The sequence below is a fragment of the Cryptomeria japonica genome, chromosome 7, assembly GCF_030272615.1.
Source record: "Cryptomeria japonica chromosome 7, Sugi_1.0, whole genome shotgun sequence".
Classification (NCBI taxonomy): domain Eukaryota; kingdom Viridiplantae; phylum Streptophyta; class Pinopsida; order Cupressales; family Cupressaceae; genus Cryptomeria; species Cryptomeria japonica.
The window spans coordinates 856,284,474-856,312,177 of NC_081411.1; the positions used below are offsets into that span (position 1 = coordinate 856,284,474).

Here is a 27,704-nt window from a genome sequence, read left to right on the forward strand (position 1 = left end):
GCCTACAAGGGTCCAAAAATAGGCTAACTCCTCAAACCATTGTCTGTGTCTAGGATGGGGACATTACAGTCTGCCCTCCCAGAATTTGCTTGTCCTCAAGCAAACTCAAAGTTGGATGTTGTAAAATAGTATCACTCTCCCATGTAGCATCCTCTGCTGGCAAATCTTTCCACTTAACCAAATATTCCCTGATGACACACCTTCGTAGATGACGCTCTCTGAATTCCAGAATGGCCTCAAATACTAGCACTAACTTCCCCTCATTATCCAAGGATGGTAAATCTGCAGAAGGAACGATGTGTTGTCCCAAAGCCTTCTTGAGGAGCAATACATGAAACACATTATGTACCCTACTGTCTACCGGTAACTCCAACTCATAAGCCACCTCACCAACATGCCTGACAATCATGAATGGTCCATAGTAGCATGGCTTGAGTTTCTCTACACCCTTCTTCCTCGGGGTGGACTGCCTATAGGGGTGAAGCATCAGATATACCATATCTCCAATCTCAAATGCTTGCTCAACCCTCTTCTGATCAGCATGTTGCTTCTGCTGATTCTGAGCCTTCTAGATGTTCTCACGAAGAGCTCTCATAATGTCATGCCTCTCCTGTAATAAATCCCCAGCACTAGGCACTCTGCAATCGCTCAACAATAAATCCAGAAAACTTGGTGCATCATAACCATACAAGGCTCTGAAAGGTGTCATCTTAATAGTCATGTGGTGAGTGGAATTATAACAATACTCACACAAGTGTAACCACTTCACCCAAACCTTCTACTGCACTGAAATGTAGTTCCTCAGGTATCCTTCCACCCATTTGTTGACAATCTTTGTCTGACCATCAGTCTGGGGGTGGTAACTGGTATTCGGAGTGAGCTTTGTCCTGCAAAGTCTGAATAACTCCTGCTAGAAGTGACCCATGAACCTATTGTCCCTATCACTGACAATACTCTAAGGTAAACCATGTAATCTAAATACCTCACGAAAGAAAAGATTGGCCACCTGTGCAGCTGAATAAGTAGTCGTGATCGGGAAAAAAAAATGTGCATACTTAGTCAACCGATCAACTACCACATAAATGTTGTCTCTACTCTGGGCTTTAGGGAAGCTCATGATGAAGTCCATAGACAAGCATTCTCACTTCCTGTCAGGAATAGGAAGCGGTTGAAATAACCCTGCAGGAAAGTTGTGCTCCTGCTTGTTCTGCTGGCAAACAGAACACTCTCAGATGTACTGAAGAACATCAGACTTGAGACCCTTCCAAGAGAATCTCTCCCATACCTGCCTATAGGTCTTAAAGTAATCGGGATGTCCAACCATAGGTGAATCATTGAAAGTCCTCAATACAATGCGCTTCACCTCAGAACCTAGGACTAGAAATATCCTCTTTGTAAATGATGATGTCATTCACAAGAGAGTACATGTTGTCTTGTATTGTCCCCTCAATAATACTAGAGGCCCATAGATTCTTGGCATACTACTAAAATTAAGTGTTTCCAATCCTCTGAAACAGCTGCCATGGAGCTCAAATGGGGATGGCGAGATAAGGCATTAGCAACAACATTTTGAGTCCCTTTGACATAGGAGATGTCAAAATCATAAGATTGTAACTTGTTGACCCACTTCTGTTGACGCTCATTTAGATCCCGTTGTCCAAGGAAATGCTTCAAGCTATTATGATCAGTTTTGACACAAAACTTGCTGCCAACTAAGTATTGCCTGAACTTAGCCATTGCATGCATTATGGCCAACATTTCCTTATCATAATACTATAGCTCCTCTTAGGACCCCTAAGCTTCCTACTCTCGAAAGCTATAGGATGACGATCCTACATAATCACTGCACCAATACCCTCTCCACGTGCATCACAATGAAGCTCAAAAGGTTTGGTGAAATCTAGCAAAGCTAGAACTAGACATGTAGTCATCAATTGCTTGAACTTCTCAAAACACTCATGTGCTAGAGGTGTCCAAACAAATGCACCCTTCTTTGTCAAATCAGTAAGGGGTGTGGCATGTCGTGAGAAACCACTAACAAACTGACAATAGAAGGTACATAAACCAACAAATCCCATGAGCTGAGTCAAGGTCTCAAGCGTAGGCCAATCAACAATGGCACGAACCTTATCAGGATCCATGCGAACTGCCTCTCTACTAATTATGTGACCCAAATACACAAGTTTTGTCGTTCCCAACGCACACTTAGACTCCTTGGCATAGAAGGACTCCCTGTCAAGTATGCCTAAAACAGTATCCAAGTGAACCAGGTGCTCCTCCCAAGTTCTACTGTAAACCAAAATGTCATCAAAGGAAACTAGAACAAATCTCCTCACCTAAGACTGGAAGACCCTGCTCATAGTGGACTTAAAGGTGGCTGGTGTGTTGGTTAACCCAAAAGGCATAACCAAAAACTCACAGTGTCTACAATGACATATGAATGTAGTCTTCTCAATATCCTACTCCTTGACACTAATCTGATGAAAACCAATCCTCAAGTCAATCTTAGAGAAATAACAAGCTCCGTGAAACTCATCTAACAACTCATCGATGCGAAGAATGGGATACATGTTCTTTATAGTCCTTCTATTCAACATATGGTAATCAATGCATATTTTAAGTGTGTCATCTTTCTTCTTCACCAAAACAACTGATGAAGCGAATGGAGACTTACTCAGCCTTATGTGTCCCATTGCTAGAAGTTCTTTGACGGTTTTCTCAATTTCATCTTTCAACTGCTTGGGGTGCTAGTATGGTGTTATCATGATGGGCTTGGTCACTAAACACCTTTGTATGCTTGACTCTAAGCTCCTGAATATCTGAATGGTAAGGTGTTTTATGCCGCTCCTCATGAGTAGGCATTAGTTTACACTCTGCTGCCCAATCCACCATGTCATGTTTGATAAGTCTCTTCATTCTTTTAAGAGTAATTAATTTTAAGTTGTTGGCCTTGATAGCTTTAAGAACATGATTAATCCCATCAACCTTGAATTTCATCTCCATATCTCTAAGGTTGAGTGTAAATTAACCTATTGCATGAAGCCATGTCATGTCAAGGATCACATCCATGTTTCCCATGTTAACCACATAAAAATCAGCTTTGAATTCATAATTATTGAGTTTCATGGGTAAGTCTAAAATCATTCTATCACAAGTCAACACATTACCATCAGCAACTTTCACCCTTATGCCTTCAAACTCTTGAGTTTGAATCTCATGCTTCTCCACCAACTGTGTATCTATGAAGTTATGAGTTGCACCTGTATCAAGTAGAGAAATGACTCTTTGACCAGCCAAGAGTCCACGCAACCTAAAAGAACCTTCTCCCTGCATGCTAGACATATGAGCTTCCCGTAGATCAAATTTTCCTTCATTTTCAACTACCTTGTCCGAATTTTCCATCTCTGAACCATCTTGATCAGCTTGCTAGTCTATGTTATCAATCATGTTTTCTCCTTCATAAAACCACTCCATATGCCTATTTTGACCCTTAGGCTTGAGGGGACAATCATAGTTTTGAACATAAAGGCCCTTACAATGAAAACACAGCTTCCTTCTATGCAAGTCATTAGGTATTTCCCTATCCAAAGGTGCTACAAACTTCTTCCTTTGATCCACGTTTTCTGATTTCTTTGGATCAAACTTGTAGTCATTAAATGATGACGAAGGTTTGGAGTTGTTTAAAGTGAACTTAATACGAGCGGTAAGTTCAATGTTGCGTGCCTTCCTCATGGCTTCTTGCAAGGTGGGGGGATCAAAAGCCTTAACCAACCCTTCATAGGCTCGTAAAGACCTTCAACAAAAAGAATAACCAGTTTTCTCTCTGAGATGTTAGTTACCATAATTGAAAGCTTTTGAAATTCACTAATGTAAAATTCCAAGCTGCCCATTTGTTTCAGCTGAGCTAAATCCCTGAAATACAACTTTGGATCTCTTTTATCAAAACGCTCAACCAATCTGTCAATGAATTCTTGGTATATAGTAATAAGGTCATGATGCAAAGTCACCATCTCATGGTGCCATCAATCATGGGCTACCCCATCCAAATGCAAAGCTACAAACTTAATAGCATCTTCTTCTAACATAGGGCGTAGGGTCACGAAGGTATCCAACTTGCTAATCCAAGCTCTGGGTGTAACTCTACAACTACCATCAAAACTAGAAAGTATGAGCTTGTTGATTGCATATTTGAGATCATTAGTTTTGTTCCAAGGTTTCTGCTTATTCCAATTCCTGTTATGATCTCTCTTCTGACTAATAAACATGTCAAAGTTAAGGTGATCCTTAACTCTCTGTGGTAACCTATCCCACTCATCATGCATTGACATGATATTGTCACCAAAAACCACGTCATCTCTAGCTTCGGAATCAACCTCCTCTTTAGGTTCAACTCTAACAAAAGTGGGGTGTGTGGGTCTGTCATATGTGCATGTGTTAGTCACACGAGCTCTGGAGCGACCAGCAATACTGCCAGTCTCTTCTTGAATCTGATCATTACCTTTAGGTATGGAAAGTTGTTGTATGGCGATAGTCAATTGTGCAACATTGTTGCTGCCTATTGTTGTCCAGTTGCTATACCTCTCATGACCTCCCTTGCCTCGTTATCATCATTCTATGTAGTGTTTCTGGTAGCTTCTTCATTCCTGACACCCATATTTTCAATTCGGCTCTAGCCAAATTGATATTGGTTTCCTTGTAAACTGAATCTCCTATGGGTATAAAACCTGTGATGCCCAAACTACTGGTGATGCATATGAAATCCCCTAACCCTCCAGGATGGCAGGATCATAGCTCGGATACCGCTGTGATGAACCCTTGCTAGTTCATTCTTCAATCTGTTGTAATTTAATATTTTTTTGTGTTTTTTATTATTAGAGATGGTCTTTCAGAAATAGACAAAAGTTGCAAAAGGGGTTTCTTTAATTTTCAATACATATTGAAAAAATATATGAAATTAATCAGCTGAAACAAGAAATTGGAGAATTTAAAAGCATGCCCTTAGGTCCTTGCCAATTTATTAAAATTAAAAGATTCAAACCAACTACTTACAAAGTTCTGAATTTTATTCTGAAAACAATTTAGATCTGCTCTTATTTAATAATAAAACGGCCAAACAGTAAGAAAATGGCACCAATAAATGAGCAAGTTGTGTGTTTGGGAAAGACACTACCAAACCACAAAAAATTATCAGCAATAACAGCAAATAGAAAACCTACAACAAATCTACCTTGTAAGAAACCAAATTTGCCCCAATTTGATTCAATTTGACTTCTGAATGAAGCCAACCAAGCTGCAACAATTCGATTGATCTTTCACAATCTCAAAGCTACTGATTTTTTAAGAATGCACGCTCTCCAAAACAGGTCCAAACCCTAGCCACCATAGCCAAGGCTCAAAAGAAATGTCAATGCTCAATATCAATTAATGAAGTCTAATTTCATCTTGGCCGCCTAAATAACCAAATGGTGCGATTTTAGCTTTTAAGGTTTTAAAAAATAATAACTTGCTTTTAGGGTTCCCAACTTAACCCTAAAAGGGACGCCCAACTTAGGAGAAAATAAATTTAAGTGATGCACTTTATGATTTTATTTCAATATTTCATTAAAACATTGCCTACGAGAACCACTAAAAAATTTGTATCTCCTTCATTATCGCTCAGAAACTGAATCCGTCAGAAGCTGAGGCCGCAGTTCACCATGCCAATGAAAATAGTACCATGTCTATTTTTAGCAGTTTTTCCCTAAAAAATAGGAAATCCTCATATGATGTCAGAAACTGATGAAACGAAGACCAAAACTGAACTCAACACTGAACTAGAACAAATAGACTGACCACTCCTCAAGATACTACATCATTGACCCCCTTATCCATACCATGTTAGCCTACAAGGATCCAAAAATAGGCTAACTCCTCAAACCACTGTTTGTGACTAGGATGGGGACATTACAAAATGGGTATTAGTACCTAGGTAAAGGTAAGTTGGGGCTTAACAAAAATTTGAAGTGTCTACAATAGGATACTTGTATTGCATTGAATCGATAAACAAAGTGTCTAAAAGAACCTTTGAGTTTCACTTAGGAAGGATGGATTTGCATCGATCAATACATAGTTTTTATAGACAAGTGCATAGTAGGAGGGGAGAAACTTCACTTTTACACTTTCACATATAAAAATACCCATTTAAAACCTCGTTTAATGTAATATACCTATAAAAATATCATATTGGCAGTGGAAAACTTCCAATAACAAAGTTAAATTTCTTTCATGTGAAAATCAGATCAAATACAAAGCTTTTGTTTCTCCAACTTAGCATATCAGTAAATCTCAGAGGATAAAAGAACATTATGAATTAGCCAATAGTAGACCACCAAAAGGAAAATCTAGAGCAAGGTGTATTTCAAAACATCTCTAGTAAAAGACGACAAAAATAGTTGTTTCAGTATTTGTCCCATCAATGAACTAACATAACCTAGTTTATGGATGCATGTAATAATGATACAAAAATCCTGGCCTAAATTCAGCCATAATCAATGGACAGTTCAGTTGCCTCTTTTTCTAATTTACATGTGCAGAAAATTGAAGTTTACCTCTGATTCAAAGATATCCAACTTATGCAAAGTCCCTCAAAGTGGTTCACTTTGACCAATTAAATAGAGTGTTAACCGAGGCTAGGCAAAATATTTAAAGACCCACAGGAGATAATTGGTGTTACATGTATGCCAGGATGCAGCAACCAGTGAATATATTCCTGTAACAGGAGTGAAAACTTAAATTTAATGGCAAGTTTACATCTCCATATCGACCTTTGTCAGTCTCTCCATGTCAGAATTTGAAGCAAACCAGGAAATAGGAAATCTCCCTCCTTTAGCAACCGGACCAATTTGAACAAAGATTTAGAAGAATCTCAATCTTGAATTGAGTGGTCTAATATGCACAAAAAAGTGTACATCTAAACTGTCATTCAAAGGCCAGACGAACCAATATAGAAGGCAAATCAGAAATAATATAACAATCATTAAAGCTGATTGCTGAGAAGTAGGTCTGCAGCAGCACCAATGTCATTCCTTGCTTGTCTAAGTGCTTGTGTAGCTGAGCTTCTATCAAACCCCATAGAAACTAGAGTTGAAATGGCTTCCTCTGAAGGAACCAGAGCAGGTGCTACCAAACGGTCCTGCTTGTATTTCCCAAACACACACAATAGTAGTTAGTTTTTTGTAATTTTTGAATATTCATAGCAGATTTCATCCTGTTTTCTTTAATGATGTGATTGACATTCCTTTTCAAAATGGGACCACTGTGAGCCAGAGATACGAAATAGAAAGCTGCATCTGCCACACTACTTCCTTACAATATAAGAAGATGACACCTTAAGAGCCTCAGTTTCCAAATTATAACTCTTTTCCTAACACGTTTCTTACTGGACACTTTAAACCAAAAAAGAGAAGTATTGGAATATGCAATCCCTGTTCATTATCATGCAAATTGCCTATTCTGAGTTTGATTAAGACTATCATAACATTTTGACTTTGATTAGTTTGTTTCAGATTATTCTAACAGCCTGAGAAGTAAATAATAAAATACAGAAAGGACTTCTAGACCAAATGCATGTCAGCACATAATCTAAAACAGACAGACATGTCCATAACTTTGAAGAATTTGCAACATAACTAACCTGAAACTGTTGGCCCAATGGTGCATTAATAGTTTCCCTCCGACGAGTTCTTCTTGTGGAAGTTGTAGATGAACCACTTGAAACTAATGGTGAAAAGAGCCACGACACAGCAGAGCTTACCAGTTTAGGTAACTGGAAATGATAAGAGCACAGTTATTCCCAAGATTTCCCATGGATCATTAATCCAAGAAATGCAAATAAATGAGAACCTTTAAGCTACATCTAAATTTGCACTAGCATTTTTCATATCAGAGAATTTGATACTAGACATGAGGTTTTCAGAGTCCATGAAAATGAGTGAGGTGCTTCTACAAAAAATTATGTGAATTTTGTTTGCATCAACATTTCAGATCACACTACATGATCCAAGACAGCATGAAGAAATAGATGGATAGATGGTAGACATAGTTATTCAGAGAGAGATATTTCTCAATGCTATCTTTCCATGGAAGATTGATTCGTGGCTTTCTTTGATTTTTTCGTGATCATGGACTCAGGGTTGTGGTCCAGGACTTTGTAACTTCAGCTATTATTCAAATTTCAGATGGACCAAAGAAAGATAGAATTACTTTTTATTAGTAGTAGGAGTACTATCTTTCTTTGGTCATTCCTTTAGCTTTCACTATCTTCAAAGACATGATATGTCCACAGTCCATTAAACTTAAATGAAGAACTTCTGACAGAAAACTGTGTACGAGCTTTTGAATCAACATTTTGGATCACTCTATGATCCATCTTCAGGATCAGTATTTGAGTATCTTCTTTCAACCTTCTCACTTTAACCCAGATCTCCTTTCCTCAATCCCCCTGTTTTTCATTATCTCTATTTTATTTTCCCAGTGCCTGTCTGTTATGCTCTACCACTTGGCATCACAAAGTTTTAGTGATCTATGTTTGTAATACACACTTTTTTTCTTCATCCTAATGATGGATCACAAAGTGTGATCCAAAACATTGATGCAAAAAAACTCATACAGCATTCTGCAGAAGTATCTCACTCAAAATTGATAGATACCATTTAAGCATACTTCATATTTGATCTATCTAAATCCACCAGTATTTCATAAATAAGGTACTGTACCATCTGTCTTGAACAATTTTGTAGCTTATCTTTGCAAATTAAAAGACTACATGCAAACCTTGATTCTTTGAATGTGAAAGATGTTCGCTCGATATAATAATCCAGCAAGAACTCCACAAATCCCTGGTATAAAGGATCTTTTCCATGATGATAGGAGAAGCTGCACAGTAAAAGCTCAAATAGTTTCATTTTCAATACAGATTTAAAAGCTACCATTTGTTCCATGTATTGGTATGGAAAACTTCTCCATGATTAAAATAGTAAAATTCTTACTTGAAGTCCAGCAAGATAGACAAATGACTTGTCAGAGAACCGGAAACTGAAAATTTGAAACCTTGTTGAAACTGGTATATCCAGAAAGAAGGGGACAAAGAGTGAAAATATTATGCCATATGGTCCAGGAACTAGTCCACTTGATATAGTGTCTGCAAACAAATAGGAAAAATGAAAAATTAGCAAGCACACAACCATGCTCAATTGATTTTGCTACAAAAAATTAGACGCAAACAACCACACAAAATTGATTTTGCTAGACAGGTGAGCACATTCAACAGCCATGTGTTCAATGTCAACATTCATGTGGAAATGAATAAGAAGAGGAGAGCAACCAAATTAATGAGTAAATTACAAGCATAAAATCATTCATTGGTAAAATTTCAGTAGTAAGATCCATGCAACAGTGCAACAAAACCCACAACTACCCAGGTCTCCAGTTCTCTCTATAGTCTTAGTTTTCTCTCTTCTAAAACCTGTTCAAGTTAATTTATAAAACTTGCAATAAAAAGGACAGATAAGAAGAAAAAGTTAACTACGAAGAGATGAAAAAAAAATCCTGATGTTATCCCTCACTACAACATGCCATCAAACTCCAATCCGTGAATTTATAAAATATGTCATTTGACCTCAGTTCCATCTCAATTCATTTCTCTTCTACCAAATTGAACAAAATTCTGGGATTTTTAAAATTAGTAACTTAGAGCCCAGAGGGCATAGACCAGACAATTCAGCCACAAAAAGACACAGATAGGAGTCACAGGTTTGAACCCCTGACTTCAACCACTGCACGAGTAAGGGCAGCTCATGTGGTCAGAGACTATAAGGGCTGAGTAATTTGGACCTTGCAAACGGAGACTCCCAACTAGTGTTGATTCCTTTGTACCCAAAAAAATTAGAAGCTTGAAATGATAAAAAACACCACCAAATTGGCATGAAGACTTATCACAGGCATTATTATTACATGTTTTTGAGTCTTGCTACATCGTGAAAAATTATTTTACCCTTCCTTTAGCAAGGTTCCCTATTGTTTCAGCCTCTAATTTGGCATTAATACACTTTGTGAGCCAATTGTCAAAATATAGCCCATTTGATCTTTCTGGTCATGCATGACAACGTAAAATTAAATGAAAAGCAGCCACCTAGCTGCATGACAACTTAAGGCATATAAATTATAAAGTGATACACCTCTGAGAGGGTATATAGCCTACTGAAGTGTCACTCAGCTAGTTACCAATAAAATAAAATGAAAGCAAAGCTTATGAAGGATGGTATCCACACCCTGAATGTGAAACTGCATAAGATTGGTTGACTTCAGTAAGCAGAATGGTATTTTATCACCATAGAATTCTCCTCCCCATTCAACACTCATTCCATCATTGGTTTGGACTATTTCTAAGCCAGTACCAATCGGTAATTTTGCTGTTATATCATGATGGTAACCTAGTTGAGGGGGGCATAGAAGGACAATTCTAGTCTCAGAAATGAAGATAAAATTTCTGTTGGAGACCAAGTATTTTTTGACATATAAACGTATTGTCTTTCATTTCTGTGCATGTTGAAACTTATACTGTTTTGCAATGTTTGTTGAAGGGAGACTTGAATGGGAGAAATAAAAATATGTAAATCTGACAGACATATTCAATAGTCATCCATGATTCCATGGTATTCTGGACTATTGCCACTCACTACACTTAGCATGAACTTCACTTTCAGGCACCCAATAGTGTTCAAAACTCTGTTGCCGTTAAAAAATTAATGAAGTGATATCCAGAATGCTGGATCATCAGCTCTACAGCAATGAGAAGCTACCAAATATATCTTGGAGATATTCTAGGGCCCAAAAAATATTAACTTGGAGTTGTTCAGTCAAAGGATGGAAAATTAGATTCATATGACTCGTTCCAACATCAAAAACTCAGGCAACAATTGAGATAGTCCAACATTGTGTGACAATAGGTATACCGACTTCAAGAGAAAAATTGCCGAAGTGTTATGTCCTTACCTTTCAACCCTGTCAAAATTGCTAACTCGAAGAGTATTGAAAAGATTGTTGAAAATAAGATAAAAACCTGCAACCACAAATAACCCAGATTAGAATCAAAATAGGAAGCAACAAGGAAAGAAAAACAAAACACCAGAAAAAAGGAAGTAACTGAAGTTTCTTCAAACGCTTATGGATTTTGAGGGCAAGGTTTTGAAAACATTCAGAGTGCTTTATTCAATTTTCGTTTTTGTGTTCATAAAAGACTAGAGTGAATATCAAAACAGAAACACCATGTCTGGAGCAGGCAGTATGGTTTGAAGTCATTAGATTCTTAGACAATAGAATTGGGTGTATGACCTCAGAAAAGCATAAATGGTGAACAGGATTTTGATGCTCCAGTGCTCAAGGAATGAATTAGAAATCAAAAGAAATAAAGCAATGCATATAAAAGGGAGCTTGAGCAAATATATGGACAAGTAAAGATTTTCTAGCTAGAAAATAAACCAAAAGTAGATTATATGGGATTCAAAATGGTTGTGTTTTAAAGAGATTAAGGTACCCACACGAAGGGTCCAAATATTATCTTTAAGGTACCCACACAAAGGGTCCAAATATTATCTTAAAGTTCAAGGGTGAAAAAAAAAGATCAAATATTTATGCATCTTCACAATTCTGGAACTAGAATGGAACATGTATATCAACTATAATTGCATAATTGGAAATACTAAATAGAATAGGGAAGTTCCTGTATACGACCCAAAAGCAGCCACCAAGGGTGGCATATCTGAAATCCCTTGGCAATTTCTTCCCAAAACAACTAGTGTGTCTAATATTATTCAAATTCTTAAACAAGATCCATCACATGCCTTAACAAAGATCTACTATAGAAACCCTTACGGGTTATACAACCTCCAACTTGCAAATGTTTGTGTTTTTGAATGATTTGGTTTTTGATTTGCAATTTAGTGTACTCAGAATTATTCATCAGCAATGCACAAGTTCAGAAATGTCTTCAATCTCTGTTGATATGGCGGTTACAGCAGCTAGGACCGTTAATATAGTCTCCTAGCCCCTCATGGTTATTACAATTCTTCCATAGCAATACTACAAGATTTTATTAGCATAAAATCTACTAATTTCTGAATAAGGTTAGGACTGATTGCAATGACAGTCAGTCTCAGATTTTGATATCAGACCTTAACATTACTGTAGCTTGCATTGATGACCCAACAAGGCATTTACGCACACAGCAATACATGAAAGGAACATTTCTATGCATCATAGACTATGACAGCCATCTACTGGATACCCCTTTGTTGCTAAGACTTACAGAGGCAACCTGAATATTACCCAGAAATATGAATTGGGACTGTAACAGCAATAAGAGATGCGTTTTTTCTGAACATACAATGACTGGGATCCCTACGTAGCAGCCTCAAATAACAACAGCAAGTCTTAGACTCATTACTAAACAGTTTTTTGCAAATAAAACATGTACTTCACAGGCAACAAATGTATATTTAAGGGCAGACCTGGAATATCAATCGACCCCAATCTGAAGGTGATGAAGGCAGCTACAGGGTTTGCAGAATGTAGAAGAAGCAGCCAAAGACTCCTTATTCAATCTTCATCATAAATCTGAACAAACATCTCCAATTTGGTCTCCACAAATACCACAAAATTGGCAAGGTACTGTAGCGAGACACTGTTCACGCGGGTACTGTATCAGCTTCCAAAATAAATAATGACAATGCATTGGCAAAGTTTCCTCCAATCTGATCTTTCAACTTGGAGATGAAATTCATTAATCAGCTCAACATTCCATGGATTCTTCTTCAATTTGTGCATAAATAGTGACCCTGAATAAAGTCACTCCCAATGGCAAATATCAGTGATTATTTCAGCACCTCAGATGTCCTAACTTCGAAGAATTTACGCTCTCCAAAGTGCAAAGGTTGAAACCCTGGTTTCTTCCTCTCTCAAACTTCTCCCATTTCAAAAAACACAATCATCAATAATGAGCTCTTCCTTCAATTAAACCTTTTATATCCTCTCATAGAGCTCGATTTCTCTCTTATTAGGCATTTATGTTTATTAAATGACATTTAATATTAAATGTGCACAAAGTCATTTAATAATCACTTTGATATAAGAGCCTAACAAAATAATATAAATGGCCCCCTCATTAATGAAGTCATGACCCATAATAATAAAGTCACTTATAACTTTATTATTAACTTTTAATTATTAAATTATAACATAAAGTCATTTAATCATTAATAACTTCATTAATATTTAATACCTCGCCAAGGCGTTAGAAATGGAGGTCACCACTGCAATTCACCAAATGACTAACTACCCGGCTATAAATAGTAAGAGGGTCCATCCCGCAGATATCTGACTTACTAAAAATAGTAAGTGTAGCACAGGAGTCCAAATGAAGCCGAACGAAAGCCAAACCTACAAAACTCTGACCACTGGAGAAGCTGCATCCCTCAAAGGACCCTCTATTCAATCTTATTAGCCTACGAGGGTCAGTAATAGGCTAATCCCATTGAATATCTGATGTCAACAAAAAGGGGACATCACATCTACTGTGATTTTCAGTAGCATAATCAGCATACAAGTGATCTAATGTCCCATTCTTATTTTTGCTTTAAATAAATATTGCCTTAAATAAACATCTCACACTCACAATAGGGCTTGTATAGTTTCAAAATTATTTTATCCTTTTACTATAATTTGATATATATTTCATATTTAAAATTATAATATTATATTGTAAACATAACACTTATTTTTTGAATATCTTCTGTAAACCTTCCTACAATTTGCAGCTACTTCTTTCTACAAATGTCTTGAAATATTTCTGCTAAAGGAAGGGGTTTTTGTCTACTAATTTGATGAAGAAATTAAGGGTTTTCATCCTTGAATGTCTGATTTGAGGGGTTTCATCCTCAAGATTGCAGAATCGTTAATTCACATTCCATGAAGAAAACATAAATAATTATATCTGCTGAATTGCCTTTCCTTCTCCTTTATTTATCTTCTTATATACCCTTTTTCTTCAACAGTAATTACCCTTCAGACGAATCTTGACCTTTAGTTAAATATTATTTATCTTTGTTTGCAGCTGTACAAGTGATCACTTCATTATAATTTCTAATTGTAGATTGACTATCTTCTTTAACTGCCCCCTAGTTTCAATTTGGATTAATAATTGATTTTACTAATATTTTAAGACCTGCTCGTAACAATGGGCACGTTATTTAATTGGGAATGTTTAACTTTAGGAAGGGGCATGACAACTAATAGCATGTGTATTATTTCCATCAAGGCTTGCGACATCAAGTAAGACTTGAGAGTATATACATTCCCAATTCAAACCAGAGGTGTGTATTCATTCAACTTTATCACACTTCGGAAATGGTCAACACTACTGAATTCTGAAGAATGCACGCTCTCCAAAACAGGTCCAAACCCTAGCTGCCATAGCCAAGTGCTCAGAAGAAATGTCAAATGCTCAATATCAATGAATGAGGTCTAATTTCATCTTGGCTGCCTAAATACCCAAAAGGTATGATTTTTGGCAATTAGGTTTTTTAAAATCGTAACTTGCTTTTAGGGTTCCCAACTTAACCCTAAAAGGGATGCCCAACTTAGGAGATATTAAATTTTCGCTTAAATAAATTTAAGTGATGCACTTTATGATTTTATTTTAATATTTCATTAAAACATTAATTGCCTGCGAGAACCCACTTAAAAATTCTTATCTCCCTTATTATTGCTCAGAAACTGAATCCGTCAAAAGCTAGGGCCATAGTTCGCCATACCAGTGAAAATAGAACCATGTCTATTTTTAGCATTTTTTCCCTAAAAAATAGGAAAAACTCGTAAGATCTCAGAAACTGATGAAACGAAGACTAGAACTGAACTCAACATGTCTATTTTTAGCATTTTTTCCCTAAAAAATAGGAAAAACTCGTAAGATCTCAGAAACTGATGAAACGAAGACTAGAACTAAACTCAACACTGAACTAGAACTCAAGATACTGCATCATTGACCCCCTTATCCATACCTTGTTAGCCTACAAGGGTCCAAAAATAGGCTAACTCCTCAAACCACTGTCCCTGACTAGGATGGGGACATTACAGTCTGCCCTCCTAGAATTTGCTTGTCCTCAAGCAAACTCAAAGTTGGATGCTGTAAAATAGTATCACTCTCCCAAGTAGCATCCTATATCGGCAGATCCTTCCATTTAATCAAAAATTCCTTGATGACACTTCTCCGCAAATGACGCTCTCTGAACTCTAGAATGGCCTCAGGTACTAGCACTAACTTCCCCTCATCATCCAAGGGTGGTAAAACTATAGAAGGAACATATGTTGTCCCAATGACTTCTTAAGGCATGACACATGGAACACATTATGAACCTTACTATCTGCCGGTAAATCTAACTCATAAGCCACCTGGCCAACTCGTCAGGTAATCCTGAAAGGACCATAATAACGTGGCTTGAGTTTCTCTGAGCCCTTCTTCCTAAGAGAGGAGTGTCTATAGGGTTGTAGCATCAGATACACCATATCCCCGATCTCAAAAGATCGCTCAACCCTCCTCTGATCAGCATATTGCTTTTGCTTATTCTGAGCCTTCTGAATATTATCACAAAGTGCTCTCATAATATCCTGGTTCTCCTGTAACAGATTCTCAGCACTCGGTACTCTACGCAATCACTCATCAATAAATCCAAAAAACTAGGAGCATCATATCCATACAATGCTTGAAAGGTGTCATCTGAATAGTCATGAGGTGAGTGGAATTATAACAATACTCGCACAAATGTAACCACTTCACCCAAGCCTTTTGCTGCCCTGAAATGTAGTTTCGCAGGTATCCTTCCACCCATTTGTTGACAATCTTTGTCTGTCCATCAGTCTGGGGGTAGTAACTGGTACTCAGACTGAGCTCTGTCTCGAAAAGTTTGAATAACTCCTGCCAAAATTAACCCATGAACCTGTTGTCCCTATCACTGACAATAATCCAAGGTAAACCATGCAATCTGAATACCTCACGAAAGAAAAGATCAGCCACCTGTGCAGCTGAATAAGTAGTCGTGATTGGGAAGAAATGTGCATACTTAGTCAACCGATCAACTACCACATAATGTTGTCTCTCCCTTGAGCTTTCGACAAGCCCGTAATAAAGTCCATAGACATGCATTCCCACTTCCTGTTAGGAATAGGAAGTGGCTCAAGTAACCCTGCAGGAAAGTTGTGCTCCTGGTTGTTCTGCTGGAAAACAGAACACTCTCTGACGTACTAAAGAACATCAAACTTGAGACCCTTCCAAGAGAATCTCTCTCGTACCTGCCTATAGGACTTAAAGTAACCGGGATATCCAGCCATAAGTGAATCATGGAAAGTCCTCAATACTATGCACTTCACCTCAGAACCTAGGACTAGAAATATCCTCTCTTTGTAAATGATGAGGTCATTCACAAGAGAGTACTTGTTGTCTTGTACTGTCCCATCAATAATACTACAGACCCATGGATTCTTGGCATATTTTGCTATAATCAAGTGTTTCCAATCTTCGAAAACGGCTGCCATGGAGCTCAAATGGGGACGGCAAGATAAAGCATCAGCAACAATGTTCTAAGTCCCTTTGACATAGGAGATGTCAAAATCATAAGACTGTAACTTGTTGACCCACTTTTGTTGATGCTCATTTAGATCCTGTTGTCCAAGGAAATGCTTCAAGCTATTATGATTAGTTTTGACACAAAACTTGCTGCCAACTAAATATTGCCTGAACTTAGCCATTGCATGCATGATAGCCAACATTTCCTTATCATAAATACTATAGCTCCTCTCAGGACCCCTAAGCTTCCGGCTCTCGAAAGCTATGGGATGACGATCCTGCATAATTACTACACCAATACCCTCTCCACATGCATCACAATGAAGTTCAAAAGGTTTGGTAAAATCTGGTAAAGCAAAAACTGAACATGTAGTCATATATTGCTTAAATTTCTCAAAACACTCCTATACTAGAGGTGTCCAAACAAATGCACCCTTCTTTGTCAAATCAGTAAGTGGTGTGGCATGCTGTGAGAAACCACTAACAAACCAACGGTAGAAGGCACATAAAAAAAGCAATCCCCTAAACTGAGTCAAGGTCTTAGGCGTAGGCCAATCAACAATGGCACAAACCTTATCCGGATCCATGCGAACTCCCTCTCTGCTTCTTATGTGACCCAAATACAAAAGCTCTACCATTCTCAATGCACTCTTGGACTCCTTGGCGAAAAACGAATCCTTGTCAAGTATTCCTAAAACAGTATCAAAGTGAACCAGGGGCTCCTCCCAAGTCCTACTATAAACCAAAATGTCATCAAAGAAAACGAGAACAAATCTCCTCAACTGAGACTTGAAGACCCTGTTCATAGTGGACTGAAAAGTAGCTGGTGCGTTGGTTAACCCAAAAGGCATAATCAAAAACTCATAGTGTCCACAATGACATCTAAATGCAGTCTTCTCAATATCCTGCTCCCTGACACTGATCTGATGATAACCTGTCCTCAAGTCGATCTTAGAGAAATAACAAGCTCCGTGAAGTTCATCTAACAACTCATCGATGCGAGGAATGGGATACCTGTTCTTTATCGTCCTTCTATTCAACATACGGTAATCAATGCACATTCTAAGTGTGCCATCTTTCTTCTTCACCAAAACAACTGATGAAGCGAAATGAGACTTACTCAACCGTATGTGTCCCGTCGCTAGAAGTTCTTTGATGGTCTTCTCAATTTCATCTTTCAACCGCTTGGGGTGTCGGTAGGGTGTAATCATGATGGACTTGGTGCCCTCTTCAAGCTCAATAATGTGCTCTATGCCTCTATTAGGAGGCCTACTAGGTGGTGTGTCACTAAACACCTTTGATGCTTGACTCTAAGCTCCTGAATATCTGAATGGTAAGTGTTTTATGCTACTCCTCATAAGTAGGTATTAGTTTACACTCTGCTGCCCAATCCACCATGTCATGTTTGATAAGTCTCTCCATTCTTTTAAGAGTGATTAATTTTAAGTTGCTGGCCTTGATAGCTTTAAGAACATGATTAGTCCCATCAACCTTGAATTTCATCACCATATCTCTAAGGTTGAATGTAAATTCACCTATTGCATGAAGCCATGTCATGTCCAGGACCACATCCATGTTTCCCATGTTAACCACATAAAAATCAGCTTTGAATTCATAATTATTGAGTTTCATGGGTAAGTCTGAAATCATTCTATCACAAGTCAGCACATTACCATCAGCAACTTTCACCCTTATGCCTTCAAACTCTTGAGTTTGAATCCCACACTTCTCCACCAACCGTGCATCTATGAAATTATGAGTTGCACCTGTATTGAGTAGAGAAATGACTCTTTGACCAGCCAAGAGTCCACGCAACCTAAAAGAACCTTCTCCTTGCATGCTAGACATATGAGCTTCCCGTAGATCAAATTCTCCTTCATTTTCAACTCCCCTTCTCTGAATTTTCAATTTCTAAGTCATCTTGATCAGCTTGCTGGTCTGTGTTATCAGTCATGTTTTCTCCCTCATAAAACCACTCCATATTCCTATTTTGACCCTTAGGCTTGAGGGTACAATCATGGTTTTGATCATAAGGGCCCTTACAATGAAAACACAGCTTCCTTCTACGCAAGTCATTAAGTGTTTCCCTATCCAAAGGTGCTGCAAACTTCTTCCCTCGGTCCACATTTTCTGATTTCTTTTGATCAAACTTGCTACAAGTTCCATGCTACGTGCCTTCCTCATGGCTTCTTGCAAAGTAGGGGGATCAAAAGCCTTAATCCAACCTTTCATGGGCTCATAAAGACCTTCAACAAAAATAATGACCAGCCTTCTCTCTAACATGTTAGTGACCATAACCGAAAGCTTCTAAAATTCACTAATGTAAGATTTCAAGCTGCCCATTTATTTCAACTGAGCTAAATCCCTAAAATACAACTCTGGATCCCTTTTATCAAAATGCTCAACCAATCTATCAGTGAATTCTTGGTACGTAGTGATAAGGTCATGATGCAAAGTAATCATCCCATGGTGCCACCAATCATGGGCTACCCCATCCAAATGCAAATCTGCAAATTTAATAGCATCTTCTTCTGACATAGGACGTAGGGTCAAGAAGGTATCCAACTTGCTAATCCAAGCTCTGGCTATAACTCTACTGCTGCCATCAAAAGTAGAATGTGTGAGCTTGTTGATTGCATATTTGAGATCATTAGTTTTGTTCCAAGGTTTCATGTCATTCCAATTCCACTTCTTGTTGTGTTCCCTCCTCTGACTCATAAACCTGTCAAAGTTAAGATGTTCTTTAACTCTTGGTGGCGATGCATCCCATTCATCATGAAGTGTGGTCACATTAACTGTAAAGGCTACCTCATCTTCCTCCTCAACCACATCCTCTTCTTCAAGTTCATTTCTAACAAAGGTTGGGCGTGTAGGCCTATCATAGGAGTGTGTGGGTGTCACTCTTGCCCTTAGGTGACCAGCAACACTTCCATTTTCCTCCTAATTCTGAATATGCCCCCTTGGCACAGTGATCTGCTGTATGGTTGTAGTCAACTGCTGCAACATACTTGCCACCTGTTACTAAACCCCTCATAATAACTTCGGTATCTCGGTCCTCGTTGTTAACAGCCTCTCAATGTTGCTCACCATCATTCCTGTCCCCCATGATTTCCAAGGGAATTTCTTCAGTATGATCAAGATCACCCTGTAAACCAGGTCTCCTACGTGTATAATACCTATGAGGCCCAGTCTGTTGTTGATGCATAAAAATCTCTAACCCTCCAGGAAGGCAGGATCAGAAATCTGATACCACTGTGATGAACCCTTGCTGGTTCAATTCTTCAAACTGCTGTAATTTAATATTTTTTTCTGTGTTTTTTATAATTAGAGATGGTCTTTCAGAAATAGACAAAAGTTGCAGAAGGGGTTTCCTTAATTTTCAATACATATTGAAAGAATACATGAAATTAATCAGCTGAAACAAGGCATTGGAGAATTTAGAAGCATATCCGTAGGTCCTTAGCCAATTTATTGAAATTATAAGATTCAAACTAACAACTTACAAAGTTCTGATTTTTATTCTGAAAACATATCAGATCTGCTCTTATTTAATAATAAGACGCCCAAACAGTAAGAAGATGGCGCCAATAAATGAGCAAGCTGTGTGTTTGGGAAAGAGACTTCCAAACCACAGAAAATTATCAGCAATAACAGCAAATAGAAAACCTACAACAAATCTGCCTTGTAAGAAGCCAAATTTGCCCCACTTTGATTCAATTTGACTTCTGAATGAAGCCAACCAAGCTGCAACGATTCGATTGATCTTTCACAATCTCAATGATACTGAATTCTGAAGAATGCACGCTCTCCAAAACAGGTCCAAACCCTAGCCGCCATAGCCAAGTGTGCTTAGAAGAAATGTCAAATGCTAATATCAATGAATGAGGTCTATTTTCATCTTGGCTGCCTAAATATCCAAAAGGTATGATTTTTGGCAATTAGGTTTTTAAAAAATCATAACTTGCTTTTAGGGTTCCCAACTTAACCCTAAAAGGGACACCCAACTTAGGAGATATTAAATTTTCACTTAAATAAATTTAAGTGATGCACTTTATGATTTTATTTTAATATTTCATTAAAACATTAATTGCCTGCGAGAACCACTTAAAAATTCATATCTCGCTTATTATTGCTCAGAAACTAAATTCGTCAAAAGCTAGGGCCATAGTTCACCATACCAGTGAAAATAGAACCATGTCTATTTTTAGCATTTTTTCCCTAAAAAATAGGAAATCCTCATAAGATGTCAGAAACTGATGAAACGAAGACTAGAACTGAACTCAACACTGAACTAGAACAAATAGACTGACTACCCCTCAAGATATTGCATCATTGACCCCCTTATCCATACCTTGTTAGCCTACAAGGGTCCAAAAATAGGCTAACTCCTCAAACCACTGTCCCTGACTAGGATGGGGACATTACAGACTTCAAATGGCATCTACACAATTCCCATTCGTCTATAATCCTCTCCCGAATTATACTATCCTTGTTTCTTCAAGGATGCTGTCACAACAACTCCTTCTCCTGGTTAACACTTGGTTGATGCAAACATGTGGTTAGACCATATTCAACATTTGGGTTAGATAAGCATAAAATCTCATCATAAATAATCAGATATACATTCCATAATCATTTCCATATTATTACATCACAAACTTTAGGAACATAATTGATTATAAAATGACATCACATCTTGTCATAAGAAATATTCATTGTAAATTCACTAACCATTTCAAAGATAGTTTAAAGTAAACATTCCAAAATTGCAAAGAGGTTATAGGTAAAACTTGGGGATGTGACATTCCCGCTACTATCTGATCATGTTTCTTTGATTCCTTTGAAGGGTTTTGAGATGAAAGAATTTGGTAAAAAAATTAGCATCACCCATATGAAGACAGGTCATATGGATTTGAACCTCGAATGTTGTTCCTCCTGCTTGACTTTTTCATGCAACTAAGAGGATAGAATCTCTTTACAATTTAAGAGCTTCTGTGAAGCTTCATTTCAGAAAGATCTTCAATTTTCCAAAGCCTGAGCAAAAACGTGATGCTTTGACGCATCAGAAGTAAAATAGAATTTTATCCATTTTCTCAAATTGGATTTTATTAGTTTAATCTAGCGACTTTGAACTTCTAGGTGTCTTGTGCATTGTTGGAAAGGCACCAAGAGTTCCAGTTGCACTTGACTTCTGATGAGAAAACCAAATAAATGAATCCAATCACATTGTATTTAAGGGTATAGGATCCTAATTTTTGTTACTACTTACTGCAACTATCCAGAAGAATTGGTTTATGGAAAGAAATTATGCTCTGAATAATTCTACTAGTAAAGATGTGGAAGAGGATAAGAATATACTCATGAGTCAAAAGCATGTCCAGTCTCTCAGAAATGAAGTTGTCTCCAGCTCTCCTAATTGACCAAGTGCATACAAGCTTGATATCATGAAGCCCAGCCAAGGAAATCATCTCTTCAGTGTGCTCTTTGCAAGGATTTCGGATTCTTGGACCATCCAGGTTTTCAAATGGAAAAAAGAACAAAATTGAAATAATCTACCAGAATCAGGTTGCAAGTTTATGTTCTTCAATGTAAGAGAAAATAGAGAGCCAACATTACTTTTGGTGGTGAGAGAATTGGGGGCACAAGCATTCAAGCATCTCAATGAGAATCTATCTGCCTCAAAAGTTGAAGAAAGCTAAATGTAGATGTTCCAGTAAGGATAGGTTCAAGACTAGTCCCAGGAATAATGGCAATCTCTACCATTTTGGTTCTGGTAATACTATCTGCTTCTTCCAAAGGCTCTTCAGGCAGGTCTTCTAGCAATCTGAATACCCAGTAGAACTTCTTGAGAGGTTAACTAAGTGTCATATTCTTGAAACTCCTCTTCAGGGTTTGATTCAGATTGAACGTCATTATCTGGGTCAGAGAATCGGGCAGCAAATTTGTTTAAGTTCAAAGGGGAAGATTAGTGAGTCTAGGTTTCCTGCTCATAGATCTCCTATTTCTTTTCTTGCCCTGAACCTTTTGGGATCCATCATTACCCTGCAGATCTTTACTGGCTAGCGCTTCTTGACTGAGAGGGCAGTCCCTTGAAAAATGACCATATTCATGCAAAGATAAGCATTTGAAAGGTATGTGTTCGCAATCTAACATCTAAGTATGCAGCCAGTCCAAAATCTTGAGTCCAATGACTTCAAGCATGCCTTTTTCAGATTTCTACCCATACACATGAGAGCAGAAGCAGCGTTAGAGAATTTGGGAGGGATCCAATCAAGGAATTTGCCAATTTTATTGCCAATGATTTCTAATTAAAGTTTAATCCAAAGATACAATGGGAGAAATGGAAGCCTTTACCCAAATCAGCACTTCCCTGGGCACATCCACCTCTGGATCAAAGTGAGTGGACTAAAAATTCAGAATGAAAGCCAAAGAACCCATTAACCAGGGACCTCCTTGAAAAATTGCTTCCCACTCTTCTTTGGTTTCAAATATGACTCAGAAATAGCTACAAGCACACAGCAGCAATTTGAAAACTGAGCAGCAATGGGAGAAAGGGGAAGCCTTATACAAAATGGTACTTCCTTGGGCACATCCAACTATGGATCGAAGTAAACAGACCAGAAATTCAGAAAGAGAGCACTAGAACTCACAAACTAGGAATCTCCTTGAAACAAAGCATCAAATAACTGTGAAATAGCCATGCCCCGGCAGCACTAATTTAAAAGGTGATATTTTGGACCCTCAAACAAAAGATATAACATTTTTCAAGTGCCTGAGGTCTCAGACAAAGTTCTATGAAGCATCCAACATGGGCATGTTCTAGGAATGTACCAATGGAATATGCAACAATTTTCTGTTGGGACTTCCACCATTGGTGTGGAGTCAAGCTTGGGAACAAACACATTTGAGGCTGCTGGGGCAGATTTGTTTGACCCTAAAGCATCAGGGCAGCCTGATTTTTCAGAACCAGTTTAAGCCTAAGATTGACAGTATTCATGCTAGAAGGTAGCATTTGTGAGAGATGAAAAATGGATGGAGTGCAGAGCGGGGTTGCAGAAACCCTGCTCACCATGAAGCCAGCCAAATTGCAAATAAGCAGTGAGCGGTTGGGTGGTTAGGGCATGCAAAGCCTGTTGCAGCAAAAGTCTATTAATTAAACATACTTTCTTTAGAACATTAACTTGAAAAGACTTGGATCAATTTCACTCCCAACAATGTCTTTAAGACTTAAGTAAAGTTCAACCCCTGATATTTTAAATCTTAGTCCATGAATTGGCAGGTACAAAGTGTGTGTTTCCTTGTTGAGTTTAACTATTTCCTCAATCTTATCCTCGTTAGAAAGTATGACAGGAATTCAAAAAATAGAATGGCACTAGTTGCAAGATACATATAGCAGATGTGATTTTTTGTTTTTTTAAATCTAAAGAAAAAAGTAGTTTTATTACATGGTTCAAGACTTATCCCTCTAGGATCTGCAGTCAATTCCTAGAGCACATTCTGTGTAAAAAGAGAAATATGAAATAACAAGCATGAATCATATATATGTGTCCTGCTTCCTACAAGTTATGCTATCAATTCTTTCCATTTTTTTCCTGTAAAATCCCTATAGTGTAGGTTAGGAATCAATAGAAATTATAAAACAATATCTATGAAATACTAGATAAATAATTCAACAAGCGTAAACGGGACTCTAAACGTGGAAGCCAAAATGCTCTGCATACATAAAACATTGACCTATTAATAAATCAGAAATATAACATGTAGCTTCCTCTGAGCTATCGTAAGTCCTTAAATGATAAAACTATAGTCAGCAAATTGACCAGACACCAAACTAAATAAAATTTTATTCAATAGTGTTCTTATGTCAATATAGTTTCAGAACTAGTTTTAGGCCTTATCAATATGTTAAAAACTCATATATTTTTTATTTTTTGCATTTAATCTCAGAGTCTTATTCTCAGCGCATGCTTTCTCCTCCCACTGCTCATATATTATAAACAAGCATTATTTTGGATTTCATTTGTAAAGTTAGTAGCAACACTCACAGAATATTTGTTAGATCCAATTTGTCTTTCAAAAACCCTGAAGTAGTATAATAGGTAAAGTCCAAATATCAACTCTGAGGTTGATGAAAATATGAACGCAGATGTTAAGAGCCTCCAAAGGTGAAACTTCTTTAAAATTGCCTGTCAAAAGTATAAAAAACATGAGGATCAGATTCTAATGCATAAACACATATTTGTTAGAACTCAAACAGCCTGTGATAGAAAATTCAAAAACAAATATTCTCTCATTCTAGTATAAATCCATGTGCAAATGATTTGGCATTTTAAGTAATTTGTTGAACATTTATATGCTCATGGAGCTATTTTAAATAAAACTAATACAACCTAAGACAACTATTTCTACACAACCTAAACTTTAAAGTTATTTGCATTATCCGAACAAGGTTGTCAGCCAGAAAGGAGGAAGTTTTTTTAATAATTCAGTTTCAGTAATTTGAAAACGATCGTATGCTCTCACACAGAGACACATGAAGTTTTAAATGTAGGACTTGGAAAATACTGAATTACACAAAAGTTAACTTTAAAGCAAGTGCATATCATTACATGATATTTGCAACATTTGAAATAGTAACACCTACGTACATGTTAATGTTAAATAAAATACTGCATTACAGAAAAGTAAAAATTGAAGCAATTGTACATCATTACATTATATTTGCAATGTTTGGAACAGAAACACCTCTGATACATGTAAGGCCCATTTTTTCTGTGACCTGTCACATCCATTTTACCTTTCTAACATTGATACTTATTTAGACATTGTGATGATACACATGATTATAACAGTTGATTTCAATTCCATTACATTGCTTAGTGAAGCTTAATTATGCTATGATTTTATGTTACTCTAATTAGTCCTCGATTCTAAGGCAGTTGAAATATTTAAATGGTTTTAATTTGATAAAGTTGCTAGCGCTAATCTATGTGGTGCTCACAGCATTTGAATGTTAATAATATATTGAACAACCACTTTTGAATAAATTACAAATGGGAAGTGAAATATCATGATTGGATAATATATTGAACAACCACTGTTGAATAAATTACAAATGGGAAGTGAAATATCATGATTGGATGTTAGAATGAGATTTAAGTTGGCATTCCAAATGTTAAAATTGGGTTGTGTTGTGAGGAATTCACACATCGCCCCATTGCAAATGGGGACCCCCAGTTTTTTCTTCTTTCTAGGATAGTGTTGGAATCCTTAGCTATTAGCCTTTGCATTGAAGAGGTATAGATGGTCAAGAAGCCAGGAGTCAGGTGGATAGCCTTATGTGAGGTGTGAAATGAAGAGTTATGAGATGAGTAAGTGGTTGTCAGCTCGATTGGTCATGGTCTGCAGTAGCAAAATGTTAGAAAGAGAGGTCAAATTGAGCATACAGAGGAAGAGGTTTGATGGAGGTATCCTTATAAAGTCTAAACCTAATCAGCAATGCACATGTTTCTTTCATCATCCGAGTGACTTATATACATCCCGGTGAAAGGTGACTTTCAGAAGCAAAAAATTTGACTAAGTATACAAGAACTTCAAGTGCATCAACTTTGGAGCAAACTTCAAGTGCATCACCTTTGGAGCGAACTTCAAGTGCATCACCTTTGGAGCGAACTTCATGTGCATCACTCCTAGAGCGAACTTCATGTGTATCACTTTTGAAGCGAATTTGCCTTTGAAGCCTTGATTGAAATTGAGTTGCATGAAGGAAAATAGTGAGCAAGACTTAAATTTGAAGGTCACTTCGAGTGCTCCACTTTTGGAGCGAATTTCACTTCAAGTGCTCCTCCTTTGGAGCGAATTTACCCCTAAAGCCTTGAATAAGTATGATTTAATGCATCTGAATTCTCACTAAGTGAGCAAGACTTCGCTTTGGAAAAGAACTTCAAGTGCATCAACTTTGGACCGAACTTCAAGTGCATCAACTTTGGACCGAACTTCAAGTGCATCACCTTTGGATCGAACTTCATGTGCATCACCTTTGGAGCGAACTTCAAATGCATCATTGCTGGAGGGAACTCAAGTGCATCATCTTTGGAGCAAACTTCAAGTGCATCATCTTTGGAGCAAAAACTACTTTGGGTGCTTCACATTTGGAGCAAATTCCACTTCAAGTGCTCCTAATTGAGAGCGAATTTGCCTCATTTGCCCAAGATAAGATGCGAAAATGCTTATAGATCATTGCCTTGAGCCGATTTGATGTCTTCATATGTTTAGAAAGAACAATTTTGAGTTTAAGATAATGAAGGGCCAAATTTGAAATCCACTTCAAGTGCTCCTCTTTAGGAGAGAAATTCACTTCAAGTACCCCCCTTTGAAAGCGAACTTCGGGTGCTTCTAATTGAGAGCGAAATTTACTTCATGTGCCCAAGGTTAGGAGTGAAATTGCTTGTAGAGCCCTCTTCCAAGTTAATTTGATGCCTCCACTTGCATGAAAGACAAAGTATTCAAACCTGAAGTGATGAAAGGCAGAACTGGAATAGATTTGAGAGAACTTCTATTGCTCCTTATTGGGAGCGAAATCCTCTTATCAAACCTGCAAACCACATAAAATCAGAAATAATATCAAATTAGGAAGTTACATAAAAGGTATATGTAATGTCCCCATTTTGCGAGCATCAGAGTTTGTAAGAATTAGCCTATCATTTGACCCTCGTAGGCTAACAATTATTGATAGAGGGCCTCGTGTGGCAGTTACTTGGTGATTAGAGACATTACTCTTCAGCTAGATTCAGGTTTTGGCCTTTGCACAGGTTTTTTGACTCAGATTGGCACACTTACTATTTATAGTAAGTTACTATTTTGGGAGAGTCAAGGTTCCTATTAATAGAAAGACACCTGAGCAGAGCTTATTGGCAGTGTCAACCTTGATTGGGCCTTTGCAGCTATTTCTAGACTCAGTTCCACATACTTACTATTTATAGTAAGTCACTATTCAGGGTTTCTATTTTTAGACAGGCATCCAATCACATGGAGAACAGGGAGAGTCGAC

The 27,704-nt window shown here is 37.5% G+C and overlaps 1 protein-coding gene across 2 annotated transcripts in view; it reads right to left on the reverse strand.

The window, feature by feature from the left end:
• Nucleotides 1–6,360: 6,360 nt before the first annotated feature.
• Nucleotides 6,361–27,704, reverse strand: part of LOC131028935 (rhomboid-like protein 20) — a 60,824-nt gene continuing 39,480 nt past the window's right edge. The window contains exons 3-8 of one of the 2 annotated variants that reach the window (XM_057959310.1): nucleotides 24,700–24,840; nucleotides 11,032–11,098; nucleotides 9,027–9,178; nucleotides 8,812–8,913; nucleotides 7,673–7,804; nucleotides 6,361–7,174 (exon numbers count right to left, since the gene is read on the reverse strand). In XM_057959310.1, coding sequence (XP_057815293.1) covers nucleotides 7,016–7,174; nucleotides 7,673–7,804; nucleotides 8,812–8,913; nucleotides 9,027–9,178; nucleotides 11,032–11,098; nucleotides 24,700–24,840 — 753 coding nt within the window. In that variant the 3' untranslated portion in view covers nucleotides 6,361–7,015. The remainder of the gene's footprint in view (nucleotides 7,175–7,672; nucleotides 7,805–8,811; nucleotides 8,914–9,026; nucleotides 9,179–11,031; nucleotides 11,099–24,699; nucleotides 24,841–27,704) is intronic. The other variant, XM_057959311.2, reaches the window with a different exon arrangement.